The 14,391-nt window shown below is 43.9% G+C and overlaps 1 protein-coding gene across 1 annotated transcript; it reads left to right on the top strand.

The window, feature by feature from the left end:
• Window positions 1-1,512: 1,512 nt before the first annotated feature.
• rce1a (Ras converting CAAX endopeptidase 1a) lies at window positions 1,513-12,211 on the top strand. The gene is made up of 8 exons (XM_079184876.1): window positions 1,513-1,816; window positions 2,870-2,972; window positions 3,139-3,222; window positions 3,622-3,700; window positions 3,886-4,053; window positions 5,725-5,796; window positions 5,907-5,969; window positions 7,163-12,211. Exons 1-8 carry the CDS (start codon window positions 1,647-1,649, stop codon window positions 7,390-7,392), a joined length of 969 nt encoding a protein of 322 aa, XP_079041002.1. The 5' UTR covers window positions 1,513-1,646; the 3' UTR covers window positions 7,393-12,211.
• The last annotated feature ends 2,180 nt before the right edge of the window (window positions 12,212-14,391 follow it).

The following is a 14,391-nucleotide window of genomic DNA, read 5'->3' as shown; positions in this document are numbered from 1 at the left end:
AAAGGACTTTTAACATACCATATGAACTGTTGCTAGGTAGGCATCCTGTATATTTGAATGATATTACATCCAAAAGGATTATGAAATATACCATTCATAGCTTACCTATGGCCTACACAATATAACTTGTTTGGGCAAATCAAAACGGCGAGCAAATGACATCACTAAACATCAGACGGGCTTTATAATGTTGTCCTGAAGAGCAACAGTTTGTCATCTTTTTTTCTGATACAGAGATATTGTTCAGGACGCATAAAAGAGAGAAAAGTGTAAGGTTGCACTGCTAGTTGTTCTGGATTCATGAATATGACATTTGACTAACAGACAGATACATTTTCGGTAGTCATCAACTGTTCTGTAATTAGTAGCCTGTAAACTGCACCATAGATTCAGAAACATAAATTACATTATTGATGCTACTAAAAAGTAACATCTATCCAAGCAGTTATAAACAAGAAAAGAAAAGAATGAACGTTTCTTCTCAAATTATAAGTTAACATGGACAAAAAGTCCTCAAAGTCCTTGGAAAAAATGGAGACTTTGAAAACGCAACATTATGATGGTTCTGCTGACTTCAAGTGTCCCGGTAAGCCGTGACACAGTGACAGCGTGAACAATACCAGGACCCTGAAACTGAAGCAGCTAAATGGAATTCAGCCAAATGCATTTGACAGCTTTTCTTACCTTGACATGTCCAAATGTCTTCTGTGACAAAGGTCGACTTCGTTAACTTAAGGGAACTTGAACTTTTTGTTTGTAAGAAAGTTCGTTCATAAGATCTGCGATCTGTGCACGAAGCTGTTACTCCAATACATAAAAGGTTAAAGTCATTTATATTAAACGTGATTATTGTTCTAGAAAGGTCATGGTTCAATTCATTCATCCATCAAAAAACTAACTACCGGAGTCTCCTCCAGTACTAAACAACCAAAGCTCATGACCAAAACATAAGAAATATCTATCAAATCACACAATAGATACAAACAACATAAAACTATATTTTAATTTTACAATAAAAAAACGGATTAAAGAGATCAAGCTGATTTACTTGTAATTCATTTTGGGTTATAATTACATGCTAACAGAACGTGTTGACTTTCAGCACGGATACAACTAATCTGAATGGGAGAATTATGTTTAGAGATACATATTCTGAACCATAAACCTTAAATCCACTTTGGATTTGATATATAGTTGTTTCATGTTGACCCCTTTGTAGTCGGGAATGTAAAACTAATTTGCCTTTTCCGTTTTAGGATATTTTGGGAGAGTGTTAAAGGTAACGTTAGTGTGCAAATCAGACAAAGGCTGTTTGTACGACACATATTTAACGACACAAGATGGCAGTAATGCTACAGTAACAATGCCAGCTGCAATAAAACCCATCGAAGAAGAAGAAGAAGAAGAAGAAGAAGAAGAAGAAGAAGAAGAAGAAGAAGGAAAAAAAAAAAAATGCAACATATGATGACGTCGTTATAGAGCGCCGCAGAAGCTAGCCCTCCAGCTAGCAACATTAGCTCACGTTTGGAAAGGAGATTATTGACACCTTCACACCTCATGCTGGTGGATGTTTTATCTCGTTAGATGGTCCACCGACCGCCCCGTTGCCGAGGAGTCGTTTGCTTGAGTCTCAACCGGCAGTCGCCATGGCGGAAGAGAAGGAATTCTCGCCGAACCTTCTGACAGATGGAATGAAACGCAGCAATGGCGACTTCGTGCCGCCGGACGGGCTGTGCTGGGTGTCGGTGCTGTCCTGTCTGCTGCTGGCGTGTTCATATGTGGGCAGTTTGTACGTGTGGAGGAGCGACCTGCCGAGGTGAGCCACACAGCGGTGTGACGGATACCCTCTCTACGGTTGTAGTGCTCTCTGCTACGTGGTTCATTTACACCATGTTCATGCTGACATATTGACCATATGGCTCAATGAGCTTTTACATTAAAGTCTCACAAACCTTTACATGTCTTCATGTTTTCAGCAATAGTACGTCTCTCTCTGAGCTTGTGGCCCTCACACTGTGTTTGACAGTGACCCCTGTACGTAACGCAGCCATGTGGCCTGTTATGAAACACTGAACATCCGATGATTCCTCAGTTTGGCACAACCATGGCCGTACGAACCTGTTAGGGGCCCCAAAGGAAAGTCAGCAGTGAGGCCCCCTTTATCCAGACAGTTTATGCCTAAATAATACTACATGGCCCAGGTACTTTGAGAAAGCGCAACTTTATATGCACTACATGAGCTCAGTATACATTAAAATAAGCAGTTCTTCAGGGTTTCCCATGGTAATCTGGTTAGCAGAGAGTGTAATCGCCCTCGTCCCACACACATCAGCACCCGATGTAAACGCGTTTATACCTAACAAAATGTTCTGCTTCAGTACATATTTGTTGGCATTTAGCATTTAAAAGATATGTTCGCTGTCTATAGTCTGTTGAACCACACCATAAATTACGTTTATACAAACATAACAAAAAATAACTGACGTTCGGTACAGCCCTAGTCGTGGTTTTGTGCACGCTGGCTCACTGTCACACCGTCACGGCTAATTGGGACGCTTGAATAGATCCGAGCCGGTTATGTGCCAGACTGTTCTTGGTTGGTTGGGAACAGTTGCTAGGTAACCATTAGAGACTCCAGGAAGTTGCTGGTCCTAGCCAAGAAATAGTCCGTGTTGAAGCACTGGGCGAGGATGCTCCATCGGTTAAGCGAGAAGCCACAGAGCGTTAAAACGATATGATTAACATTCTGCATATTAGCAAGAGCACGCCTGTGCTGGTGGTGTTTGACTGCTGTCAATCATTGCCAGCTTGAGTTTTGTCCCCCATCATGTGATGTGTGATTAATGTCCCTACTGGTCCTTTTTCTCAGGGATAACCCCACTGTGATCAAGAGACGCTTCACCAGTGTACTCATCGTGTCGGGCCTGTCGCCTCTCTTTGTGTGGGCATGGAGAGAATTCACCGGTGTCAGGGTGAGTCCGTGTCTCAGAAGCCACTGGCCATAAACCCTGAGGATGTAATGTATTCATTTGGCCACACATGTGCCGTTTTGGCTTGTTGCTGTCTGACACATAAGCTGTTGTGTCACCAGACTGAGACTGGTGTTTTTGTGTGTGTTTGTGTGTGTTTGTGTGTCAGACGGTCCCATCGTTACTGGCTCTCATGGGGATCCGGTTTGAAGGCCTTATTCCTGCAATCGTACTTCCTCTGATGCTCACCATGGTAAGGAACAAATCTTCTATGATCAGTCACAAGCAGGATTTAACCAACGAGCGTCACTTTAAAGGTTCTCTATACGGAATTCATAGCACGGCTCTCAACAGTGCAAACAGCTGCTGACAGACGTAACAGTGTTTACCTGAGGGGGAACCGGAGGGTGTGTAGCACACAGTTCTTATAATACCTCCTTAACGACGTAAACACACAGTAAATACTGCTAACAGCTGCTGCTGCCAATGTTATCAATAGAACCTTTCAGTTGGAGTGACAAACATGAACTATTACATACATAAGTCATACATTTGTAGTAATAAGCTGTTTCTTTTCATAAGTAGTGATATCGGTCAATGCCATCCTGCTGCCTGATGTTAGAGCCTGTCTTGTGTGTTGGCCTTGCTGCAGGTCCTGTTTCTGGGCCCCCTCACACAGTTGGCTATGGACTGTCCCTGGAGCTTCATGGATGGGATCCGGGTGGCCTTGGGTGAGACAGGCAACATGCTGGATTGTGTCATCTTTTTTTTCTTCTTTTAGTTTTGGACGAAGTCACAGATTTTTAGCGGCATTTTCAAATTTGGACAAAATCTCCATATCTGCGTACAAACCGCCCGTGAACTATAATGAAGCGCTGTCTCTACAGCCTCCTCCTCTGTCTCTGTCTCCCTGCAGACCCGTGGTTCTGGATGTTGTGCTTCAGCGACATGCGCTGGTTGAGGAATCAGGTGGTGGCGCCGCTGACGGAGGAGCTGGTGTTCAGGGCCTGCATGCTGCCCATGCTGGTGCCCTGTGCCGGTCCTCTCGCTGCCATCTTCACCTGCCCCCTCTTCTTTGGAGTCGGTGAGTTCTGTCAGATTCACTGTATTCATAACGTTACCTTGTGCTCCAGTGAATGAGTAGTAGAAGTAATGTCTACCTTATTTGACATTAGGGTTAATACCATTGTTTAGCAGCTCAAATGCGGGTTGTGTATTTAGTTAGTATTTTTAACAACACTTTTCAAATCCTTACTGTACACTTTTAGATCTTTGGATTTATTTTTCCCACTGTTCCAAGTCTCCATCTCTGAGGGAATCGTTTTACTCCACTTCAGCTTTAGTTACTAGATACAGATCAGCTTTATCCCATTTAAATAAATTATGAATATATATAAATTATGATTATTATATCAATAAGGCTTTATTTGTCCCCATACGGGGACATTCACAAGCTACCTAGCAGTATGTAAAGTAATGTATAGTGTATAGGATATATATAAATAGATTAAAATGAGCTCCGTCTTTACCAGCTGCAGCATTAAAGCGATGAACACATGATGCATCAGTAATTATGAACCAATAATATGTATATTCTTCTGAAATTGGCCATTCTGCATCATGAGTACATTTGACTTTTGTTCTTGTACCTTTATCCTGTGGTCCATCTTCTCTCTAAAGTAAAGAAACAACATTTATTTGATTCTCAAGTTTCCCGATTCTGGTTCCGTGTCTTGTCACACGTTTCACTCCTCTGAAGTTTGCGGTTCTTTCTCTACTGAACGTCTTCAAAGGTGCCGTGTAGACTTCTGAAACAAATCTGCTCCTAAAATGTACTTCCATAACATGATACCTTCTGTTGCCATGAGTTGCTTTAATCAATATTTTTATAATAGAAATGTATTATGATGCATAATACTAAAGGACCCCACAGGGACTCGACAGAGGTTTCCAGCCTTTCGTCAGCATGGTTTCCTGCAGCATCGGCAGCTGTTTTCAGTGAGAAGTCTCTGATAAAGTCATAGAACACGTAGCTGCTCAGCAGCAGACAGACACGGTTAGAGAGCAGCTGGTGAACATAGTGGAGCGTTAAGCAGCTACAGAGACGGATATTCTGCTCAGGAGCTGGTGGAGACCCTAAATAGAGCTAAAGTCAGAGTGATTTATTGAATTTAAATTCTTCCGGTGGACACCGATGAGATGATCACGTTGCTCTCTGCCTGCAGCTGTTTGCTAGCATGTTTGTTAGCAATATCAACTTTACAAGGGGATAACACACTGGCTTATTGCCATTGGGATCCTTTTGATTGTGGAACACCAACAGATGTAAATACAATCATCCAGTCACATAAATGAAACAACATAATGCTGCGTTTACATATTGTTCTGCTGAACCCAAGTGGTCGAAGAAAAACCCATGAATGCAGCTTTAATTCTAAATACTTAATGTTCACTGCGATGGATCAACTCAAATGTGTTTCAACAGTCTGTAGATGTATTTCTAAAGTATGTGGAAATGAATGAAAACCAGTGTCTGCTTAGAAAGTAGCTTAGTTTAAGAAGGGCTAGCTGTGAAACACAAAGCATCACTGGTATGGCCCCTGTAGGCGCTGCCAGGCCTTTACTGTGGTTACGTGTTTAAAAGAGGAATAATATTCCTGTCTATGAATCCACGTCTCACTCAGGAGGACATGGCTTTGAAAGCAGCTGATTCTCGGCTGACACTTGTCTCTAACGTTCGCCGTCTCTCCTCCAGCTCACTTCCATCATGTGATCGAGCTGCTGCGGTTCAGACAGGGAACGCTGTCGGGGATCTTCCTCTCTGCAGGTGAGCACCGACGTGTGTGTGTGTGTGTGTGTGTGACTGGATCCCACTGTACCACACCGTCGTATCAGGAGGGAGGAGATGATGAAGCGTGTTTCTCTGGTCCTTAACAGTGTTCCAGTTCTCCTACACAGCGGTGTTTGGGGCCTACACGGCCTTCCTCTTCGTCAGAACAGGTGAGGAGCTTTCATTCTCATCACAGGTGTTGACCTGCTGTGATAACGTTTAGGCGGCAATACGTCGATTCTGAAAGTTGATTATTTTCACACCAAAAAACAATCAAATTACAAGCAAAGTCATTTGTTTTTACTTGGGAAGAAAATCTGGATCATTTTGGACATGAAATGTTTCACTAACCCTCCAGCATCTGTCAGCATCTGTTTCAAATCACTTTTTATTGTTAGCTTTCCGTCCGTTCATCCGTCCCGCTTTCGTGGATCTCAGGAACATCTGGAATGAATTTCTTTAAATTCAGCACAAGCGTCCGCCGTGACTCAAGGATGAGCTGATCAGGATTTGGAGGTCAAAGGTCACTGTGACATCACAAAACATGTTTTTGCCCGTAACTCAAGAATTCATGTGCGGATTATGGCGATTTCACAGTGAAATGATGGAGCGATGACAAATCTCCATGAATCAGGCTGCACCCAACGATTACTCTTTTAGTGATCTAACCATTATTTTAAAGATAATCTTTTTTTAAATTCCTGATGAATATACCAACAAATTCAGCCAACTTGTCTGATTAATATTTCAACATTTTATTCATTTATCTTCTCCTAAAACCAAACAAATGTAACACGATTATAGCGCCTACTTGTCAGATGGCGTATAAGGAAAATACTGGACCTGAAATTGTTGTGACACAGTTATTTAATCTCCGTATGTCATGGCAACGCTTTCCCTGAACTGCACTATCAGTGTTTGTACTGCAGCACTTGACTTCAACCTTTGAATGGTTATGACGTGGAGTGATTGCCTCTCTAGACTGATATCACTTCAGATAATCGTATGTATTACTGCGAGTAATAGAAAGCATACAGACAGCAACGATAGTCTGAGCGGTTGGTTAAAGTCATGTTCTCACTCATACTTGGCTGACAAAGTAAACAGCAAATATAACAACGTAATGTTACTTTACCATAGCAACAGCGGTGCAGAAGTGACTTTGAGCATCGCGGTGATGGAGAAACATTTAGACGATAACTGAAACACCTTCTGCATGTTATGCAAATCAGCATGTTCAATGTAAATGACGTGCACAAATGGCCCTACTTACTGTTGACAGTTTGTCCAGAGCCCCAAAAAAGTCATGTCCCCTTGGACCCCCGCTGGATCCTGGTCTATCTCCTCTTCCTGTGTGTTGCAGGTCACCTGATGGGTCCGGTGCTCTGCCACTCCTTCTGTAACTACATGGGTTTCCCAGCTGTCAGCACGGCGATGGAGCACCCCCACCGCTTCGCCGTCCTCTCCTCCTACCTGATGGGGGTCCTCCTCTTCCTGCTCTTCCTCTTCCCCTTCACCGACCCCTCCTACTATGGCCTCCCCACACCGGTGTGCACCCTCACCTCCTCCCCCAGCTCCCTCTGCCTCTCCTGACCCCCTCCACGCCCTCACCCGTCTCTGCTCTTGTCATGTCATGTTTTCATTTTGCCAAGTTAAGAGTTCAGGTGAGGTCCAGTTAGGGCCGAGGGTTGCCGTGTTCTACGATCTATGGACCCTCGATATGTGGATAAATCCTCTGAAGCTCCTCTACAGAGTGACTCGGTCTCGGTAGGGGGGTTCACGTTGCTGGGAATGAGCCTCTGTAACCTGAAGGCCAGTTCCTCCTCAGATCCTCATCCATCTGTGACGGAGCCTCATAACGTACCGGTCTACTCATTGTCCACTCAGCCAAACTCAACTTTTTAAAGGATAATTCTAGTTTATTAGGTCTTATTTTTGTCATTTCTGCAGCCATGTCTATCAATAATAATACAATAAGCACGGTATTGCATTCGGACAGTCCACTTCCTGGTTCAGCTTTGATCTACCTTATTTGTAGTAGCTGTACGCGTACATTAGGGCTGCATTAGCTGATTGTTTTTTTGATTAATTGATTAATCCGATCCTCGGGGACGTCTTCAAGGATGTCATGTCAGGTTGATGCCCGTCACTCTGCGACAGGATACCGTGCCATCGTATATCAGCATGGTCAACGCTGTTAAACACTAAAGCATTGGCCATTACATCAGCTTTTAAACGGTAACGTCTTGGCATTGGCCAAATAAATCCAGTATTGGGTGGGCTCTCTGCATTGTGGTCCACAGAGGCTCACAAATCCCCTTCGGTGTGATGTTGAAATAGGAAATACACAGCAGGAAACACGTCTACGTCACCTACCTTCATGAGGTTGTGGGCTCGTTTTTAACGGAGACATTTCCTCTGGAAGTCAGACTGCTGTGGGAGAGAAACGTTCTGCTGGACGCGGTCAGTGTTTTATACGATGTACTCCTAGTTATTTATATACCTCTGTATGTGTCTGTGCTGGTGGTGAAGCTGGGTGATGGGATAGCTTAGAGGGCTTCGCTGTTAGTTATGCCTGAAACCTTCTCTGTGTAACTGTTTGTGAGGAAGGACATACACGCTGTCAGTCAAACAGCTGGATCCAGACTGCTTGGACGGTCTTTTCCGTCTCAATCACAGTCAAAAGCAGTCGATCCAGTCCACTAAAAAGTGGTTTCTTCGGTCCGTACCAAATGAACCGAGCTACAGGTGTGAAAGTGTCTTACAGTACAATATCAGTTAAAGCATGCAGCGTTATGTAATCTTTAATAGTTTTAGTGGATATTACTCGAGAAAGTCTTGAATCAAATGAAAAACAAAGACCGTTGGAACACACAGAGGAACTTCCCTGTGCTTCCACCCTGGTGTAGGTGCTGTGTGGGTTCATGAAGGACTGCAGGGACCCACGTGCAGACGTCCGTCCTTCGTTTGGTGTCCACGGCCGTGTTGTGTAGTAGAATCCGACACTTTGGGATTTTATGCGACATATTTTCTGACACTGCAACTCCCGAACTTGAGTTTGTGAAGCCTGAAACATCTGCACTTGTGTCCTTACACACAGTATGTTTTGGTCTTTTGGCCTTGGAGACTATTATTAGTTGTCAAACATTTTTCGAAGATCTTTTACTTTGAGGTCCTACAATCGGTCCAGTATTGAAGGAGAGCGCTGCAGCCGCTGTAATGTGATCCTCACCGTCAATGTGCGTCCAATACAAGTTCTCCTCTTTGCTCAGATTGTTATAACATTGGAAAGAACCCTCCAGAGAAATTGAACCTTATTCTTTACCCGTCACCTGATCCGGTCTGCTAACAAAGAGGCACTTTTAGTGGACGTACATTGAGGTGAAGAGTTGATCACATTCCAGCCCGTTATGCAGCTGCAGCTCTCAAACATTGTTGTTTCCATCAGTGACTTACGGTCCAGGCTGAGTACTGAAGGGTCCCTTTACTGGTTAACTTCAGGTCTGCTTCACCAGACCTCAGCAATAGCTTGTTGTTAAATGTCATCATAACCTGCGAGAAATAATCCTAAAACAAAACAAAAATGAGCCTCACGATGGAGAAACGTTTGTTAGTGACCATCACTTCAATTCAATCCGTTATTGTGTGCACGAGACTTCTGCGCGATCTTGTAATACTCTCGTCCTCTATCGGGACATCAAAGTGCATCGCTGGCTTTTGTTCTAGAAGAATGTTATTTGATTAAACTGTCAAACTATAAGATAATTCCTCTTCTGACTCGTTGACCTCTCGCTCCACTCGTTGGAGTGTATTTGTCGCTCACCGTTGGTGATGTTTGAGGTGCTTCTGAGCGGGAGAGTTGTGATACTGTGAAGAAGAAGAAGTGGGCTGCTCGGGTCTTTAGCAATAAATCCTCTACACGGGGAAGAGTTTGGATCCATTTAATGTGACTGAGCGGGTAAAGAGGAAACATGGCCGTATGTTTAGTCTTCTTGGCAGGTAGAGAACTACAGTGACCTGACTAGAAGCTCCCTGTAGCTGCCAGCAGAGGGCGGCGCTGCTCTTTGTCCGTGGCCTCGCTGAGGGGAACTCTGCATTCTGTTTATCAGCCTGTCTGACATCAGCCATCCGTCACCGGGAAAACCAATTCACTCTAACTTATTTTCACTATAGCGTCTACACAATTATGTAGAGGAGATTGATGCGGAGAGGAGGAGCCCTGTGGTGAGAACCTCACTGCTGCTAGAGCCCTGATAGGGTTTACGTTTGATTCATTGCTCGCCTATAGTCGAGTCTTCAAACGCGCTGTACAACAATAGTCCAGAACACCTTGGCCCCAGGATGGACTCGTGTTCACGTATAAAGGGAGGTTCTTCAAGAGCTGGCAGACCCGTGTTTGTGACTTGATGGTTGAAACCCTGGTTTCCTGTTCTGTACACGGGAGATTTAAATGACATTGGACGATATATAGAAACGATGACATGCCTCAAATCTATTTACACCTTTAGAAAGCCGCTATGTGTAGATTCTATAATACATTATAGTACATTGTAATACACATGTTTCTTTATTGAGAATTGGCTTCAGACTCTGGCCTCTAGTTCCCTGGAGGTAAACGGTCAGTGACTACGTTCACATGCACACTAATGTTCCACTAATGTTCCACATATGATACAGGTCAGTGATGCGTTATTTTCTGAAGAAGGCCTTATTCTGAATGTATCATTTTCTGATTCAAGACATGGGATATGCCAATATGATTCTGGTTTTAGGAGCATTCTTTGGACTTGTTTTATGTTGGTTTGCTTCCGCAGGGCCTCTTTCCTGTTTACAGCTCAGTGCGTTGTAAACAAACTCACGAGCCAGCGCTTTGCAAGGCAAAAGAAAAAGCCCACATTTCTAGTGGGACGCAGAAACTTAATTCTTATTTAAGTTGTTTAGCGGGCGGAGCGGTAGGACGTACGTCATAGAGACATTGTACGTAAATCCTGAGTTAGCACGTCGGCATGGAAACACAAATCTTAGTGAAATATTCTTTTCAATCAGGGTTCCATGTAAAGGTTTTTTTTACGTCTGGATCAGAAATCTTACTTTCTATTCAAATTGTTTTATTTATTAGTGGTAATAAAATAACAACAAAGAACAAAGTTGTTGTTCTTTTACCACCTGTTCAACCGGCCAAGTGAGTTCCTAGATCCACGACCCCGACGAGTCATTTGATCTGCCTCGGGGCAGCAGGCCGTCCTTATTATGAGTCCTGTGTCGCTGCATGTAAACATGTTCGCAGGAATCCGGACAAACACCAGAACATGTAGTGCATGTTAGCGTAGTCGTCATTAGATGCTGTCACTGTCGGTGTCCAGGGGACAGACTGCAGTCTGTCTGTGGGTGTAGCGACGTGCATTACTGTCTGCCACCATGTCATTATGGATGCATTTAATAGAGAACACATAGTGGCTTTAATGAAGAAAAATGGAAACTACACCAATTAGATAATCACCAGAGATAATACTCCCACAACCTCATCTTCCTATTAAGAGACCCCATACATGCATGAGACCATATGTATGTATGTATGTATATAAATCACTTTCTGCAGGATTAAGAGTTGCATTTTCCTGCAATGCTGCTTAGAAGTGCTGATAAATTGAGGATTGATGGACTGTATAGATTGAACCACGTGTTGCCAGCGCTTCTTTCCCGTTAGAAAGGCACACAGCAGTCCTTTGTTCAAGCTACAGCCAATCCAAATCTCTTTCTATTTATTTCTGTAAGGTCGAGGTTCTCCCTTTCTTTTCTTTATGGCTCTGTGTGTTCATGCATTGCTCCACCACACTCTCCACATGTTCTTTGCAAACAGCCTGAACACGGATCTTGAGCGTTTCTCTTTCCTGTTGCCGGTTTAACCTCGGACACAACCGGGGTTAGGGAAACACTGGTTCTGCCTGTAAAAAGAAACTCATCGTATTTCCCCCCAAACCCTCTCCTCAGCCAGCAACAACACATCAGTATTTGTTGTTGAAGATGGAAAACTGTTTTAATATTCAGACAGCGGCAGTGAGAGACACCGCAGAGTCTATTTTTGCTAAGCTTTAGCAGCTCCGTTATTTTAGTACACCGCACCCAGAGGAGGAATATCCCAGAACGGGTGAACAGCGAATGGTGAGCGAGCCGGTGAAACAGCTCTCCAGATGTTTATACTGAGCACTATCTTTTGTAATCAGATCTATTTTGGTGCCGGGATCAGACTGTACAGATATGTGCATGTATTTTATGCTCACCGTGTCACACTTGTTGTACAATTCAACTGAGAGACGACTGAACCGTGTTTTGGTATGACAATCTTTTACAGAAACTTTGGAGTCACTCTGCGAAATATCTATTTGTAAATAAATGATGTTCTTTTTCTACATCTCTCTGAGTCTGTGCTGTTATTGATGCCTCCTCACCTTCATGTCATGTAGCTGTTGCAGGATGTTTTGGCAAGTTTATCTGTGATCTTTGACAACGATTCATTCATAAGTACGTATGTTGCGTATCAAAAGTAAGGTCAAATAAGTCAACGTTGACCCGTGCAAATGCCCTGAGCAGAGTCCCCGGTTTGATTCCTGTACCATTTACGGCATTTCATTCCCATGCTCTAGTTCTCTACATTTCTGTCTCTAGCAGCACTTTTGCAGTCAAATAAAGGCCAGAAACACCAAACTACGCAGCTAAAGCGCAAGAACACCAAGCAGGAGACACACTTACTGAGTGCCAAATAGCTCGGTAGTTAGTGAATACGTTCAAGAAGACTGTCGCTTAAAACTAAGCCTGTGTTGTAAATATACATTTTCTTTACACTGCGAATCCATAACATGAATCCATTTGTGCGGTAGCCCATCTACCTACACACACACGCTCGAGCAGAGACACTGAACAATGTGCATGAAGCGGCGTCTAGGCCAGAGGCTACTGTGTTATGAACATGAAAGGGCTTAATGTTGAGCCCTGTTCCACCAAACAAACAGAAAAGCAATATAACATGAGGGTGGTATAGAGGATTGTTTTGTGTGTGGCGTGGGCGGATGCAGACAATCCGTGTATTTTTCTGCTTTTTGGACTTTTGCCAATCGCATGCCTGTAAAATGTATGGTAGTAATAGTCAGTGGACTGACCCAGTAATGTCAGTTACACAGCACCTTAAGTTGCTGTCAAATGTTGCTGGTTCGGTCATGTGGCTTGAATTTCACAGCTCTTATCATATCTCAGTTTCCAGATGTGCAAGTTGATCTCCCCCAGTCCTGCTTGCTTTTTAAAGGCTTGCGCTCCAGAAAAGGAAACTTGTGATTGACAGTTGACAGAGTGAGGAATCGGAGTAACGGAGCATCTCTCTGTGTTCATCTTCGCAGCATTAATATGCAGACGGATCTCCCAGCAGTGGAGCAAATCAAAAGAAGGAGAATGTTGTGTCGGTACGAGACGCCGTTCTCTGCCTGCTGCTGAGAAACTAGAGGAAAATTGCCGTATTTATCAACCTGGATGTTATGCTCATAACTGCAGGCTAACGGGTCAAACTGACTTTGCTCTCCTGCGATGTCGAGTCTGTTTGGAAGAATTGCCTCAACCCCCAGCTGGCGTCGTCCCAATGCTGGTAGACAGCTCTCTGTCCCCTCCTGTTGAACCTACCCTCCATAGTCTCTGTGTTTCTGCGGGCCAGGCTTTGAGTCTTGACCAACATCGTAATTGTTTAATTCGCTCTTGCTCCTACCAGCTGAGCTAAACTCCATCCGATTGTGTCCACACAGCTGAGTCAGAAACGATTGTACATGCGTTCCTCCCATCCGGACCGCTGCACTTCTCTTTACACCTGTTGCCATGAGACTTGCCCGTCTACAAGTGGTCCAACATGCTGCAGCCGAGCGTTTGATAAAGTCAAGAGGTCTCATCACCATTTAGATCTCTCTACACTGGCTTCTCATCAAGTTCAGAAGCCAGTTCCAGATCCTTGTGATCACGTTTAGAGCCGTGTTTGGACAGGCCATGTACTTCAGGGTTTGGGAAACGTGGACTCGAACAAATCATCAGGTCTGCAGCACAAGCCTCCTAAAGCTTCACTAATCAACTTCAATTTTACATTTTACACTTGACATCAAATGTAACAGCTTTTATAGAGGTTTATCATGTTCTGCCCACTCTTTATTATCGATCTAACCCAATATAAGAACATGAACAATACACAACGCGTCTGAATTCAACACGGATTTGTCTGTATATGTGTGTCACTTAATCAAAGCGTAGTTGTCAAGGCTGTAGCTGCGACGCTTGGGGCTCTTTCTGGCAGGACGTCTCCGTGCAGTACCGGCTGGGATGTTGAAGAAAAAGTCCTTTCTCAGGAGCTTCAGGAGGCTTCTTCCTTTGTAACGTAGGTTACGGTCCAGCAATGCAAGTGCTGCGATCTGCACACACTGCGAGAGTACATTTTTAGTCACGCACGGTGGAAATGTCGAAGTAAAAGATCATGCAAAGATGGCCAAGTAGGAATATACAACAGCACGCATAAGCGCATACAAGTGTGTGTGTGCGCTTGAACGTTCGGTACACTTAAAGGCC

This window comes from Pholis gunnellus (assembly GCF_910591455.1).
Source record: "Pholis gunnellus genome assembly, chromosome: 23".
NCBI lineage: Eukaryota > Metazoa > Chordata > Actinopteri > Perciformes > Pholidae > Pholis > Pholis gunnellus.
The sequence above is the reverse complement of the archived record's forward strand: the minus strand, read 5'-3'. Positions and strand labels throughout refer to the sequence as shown.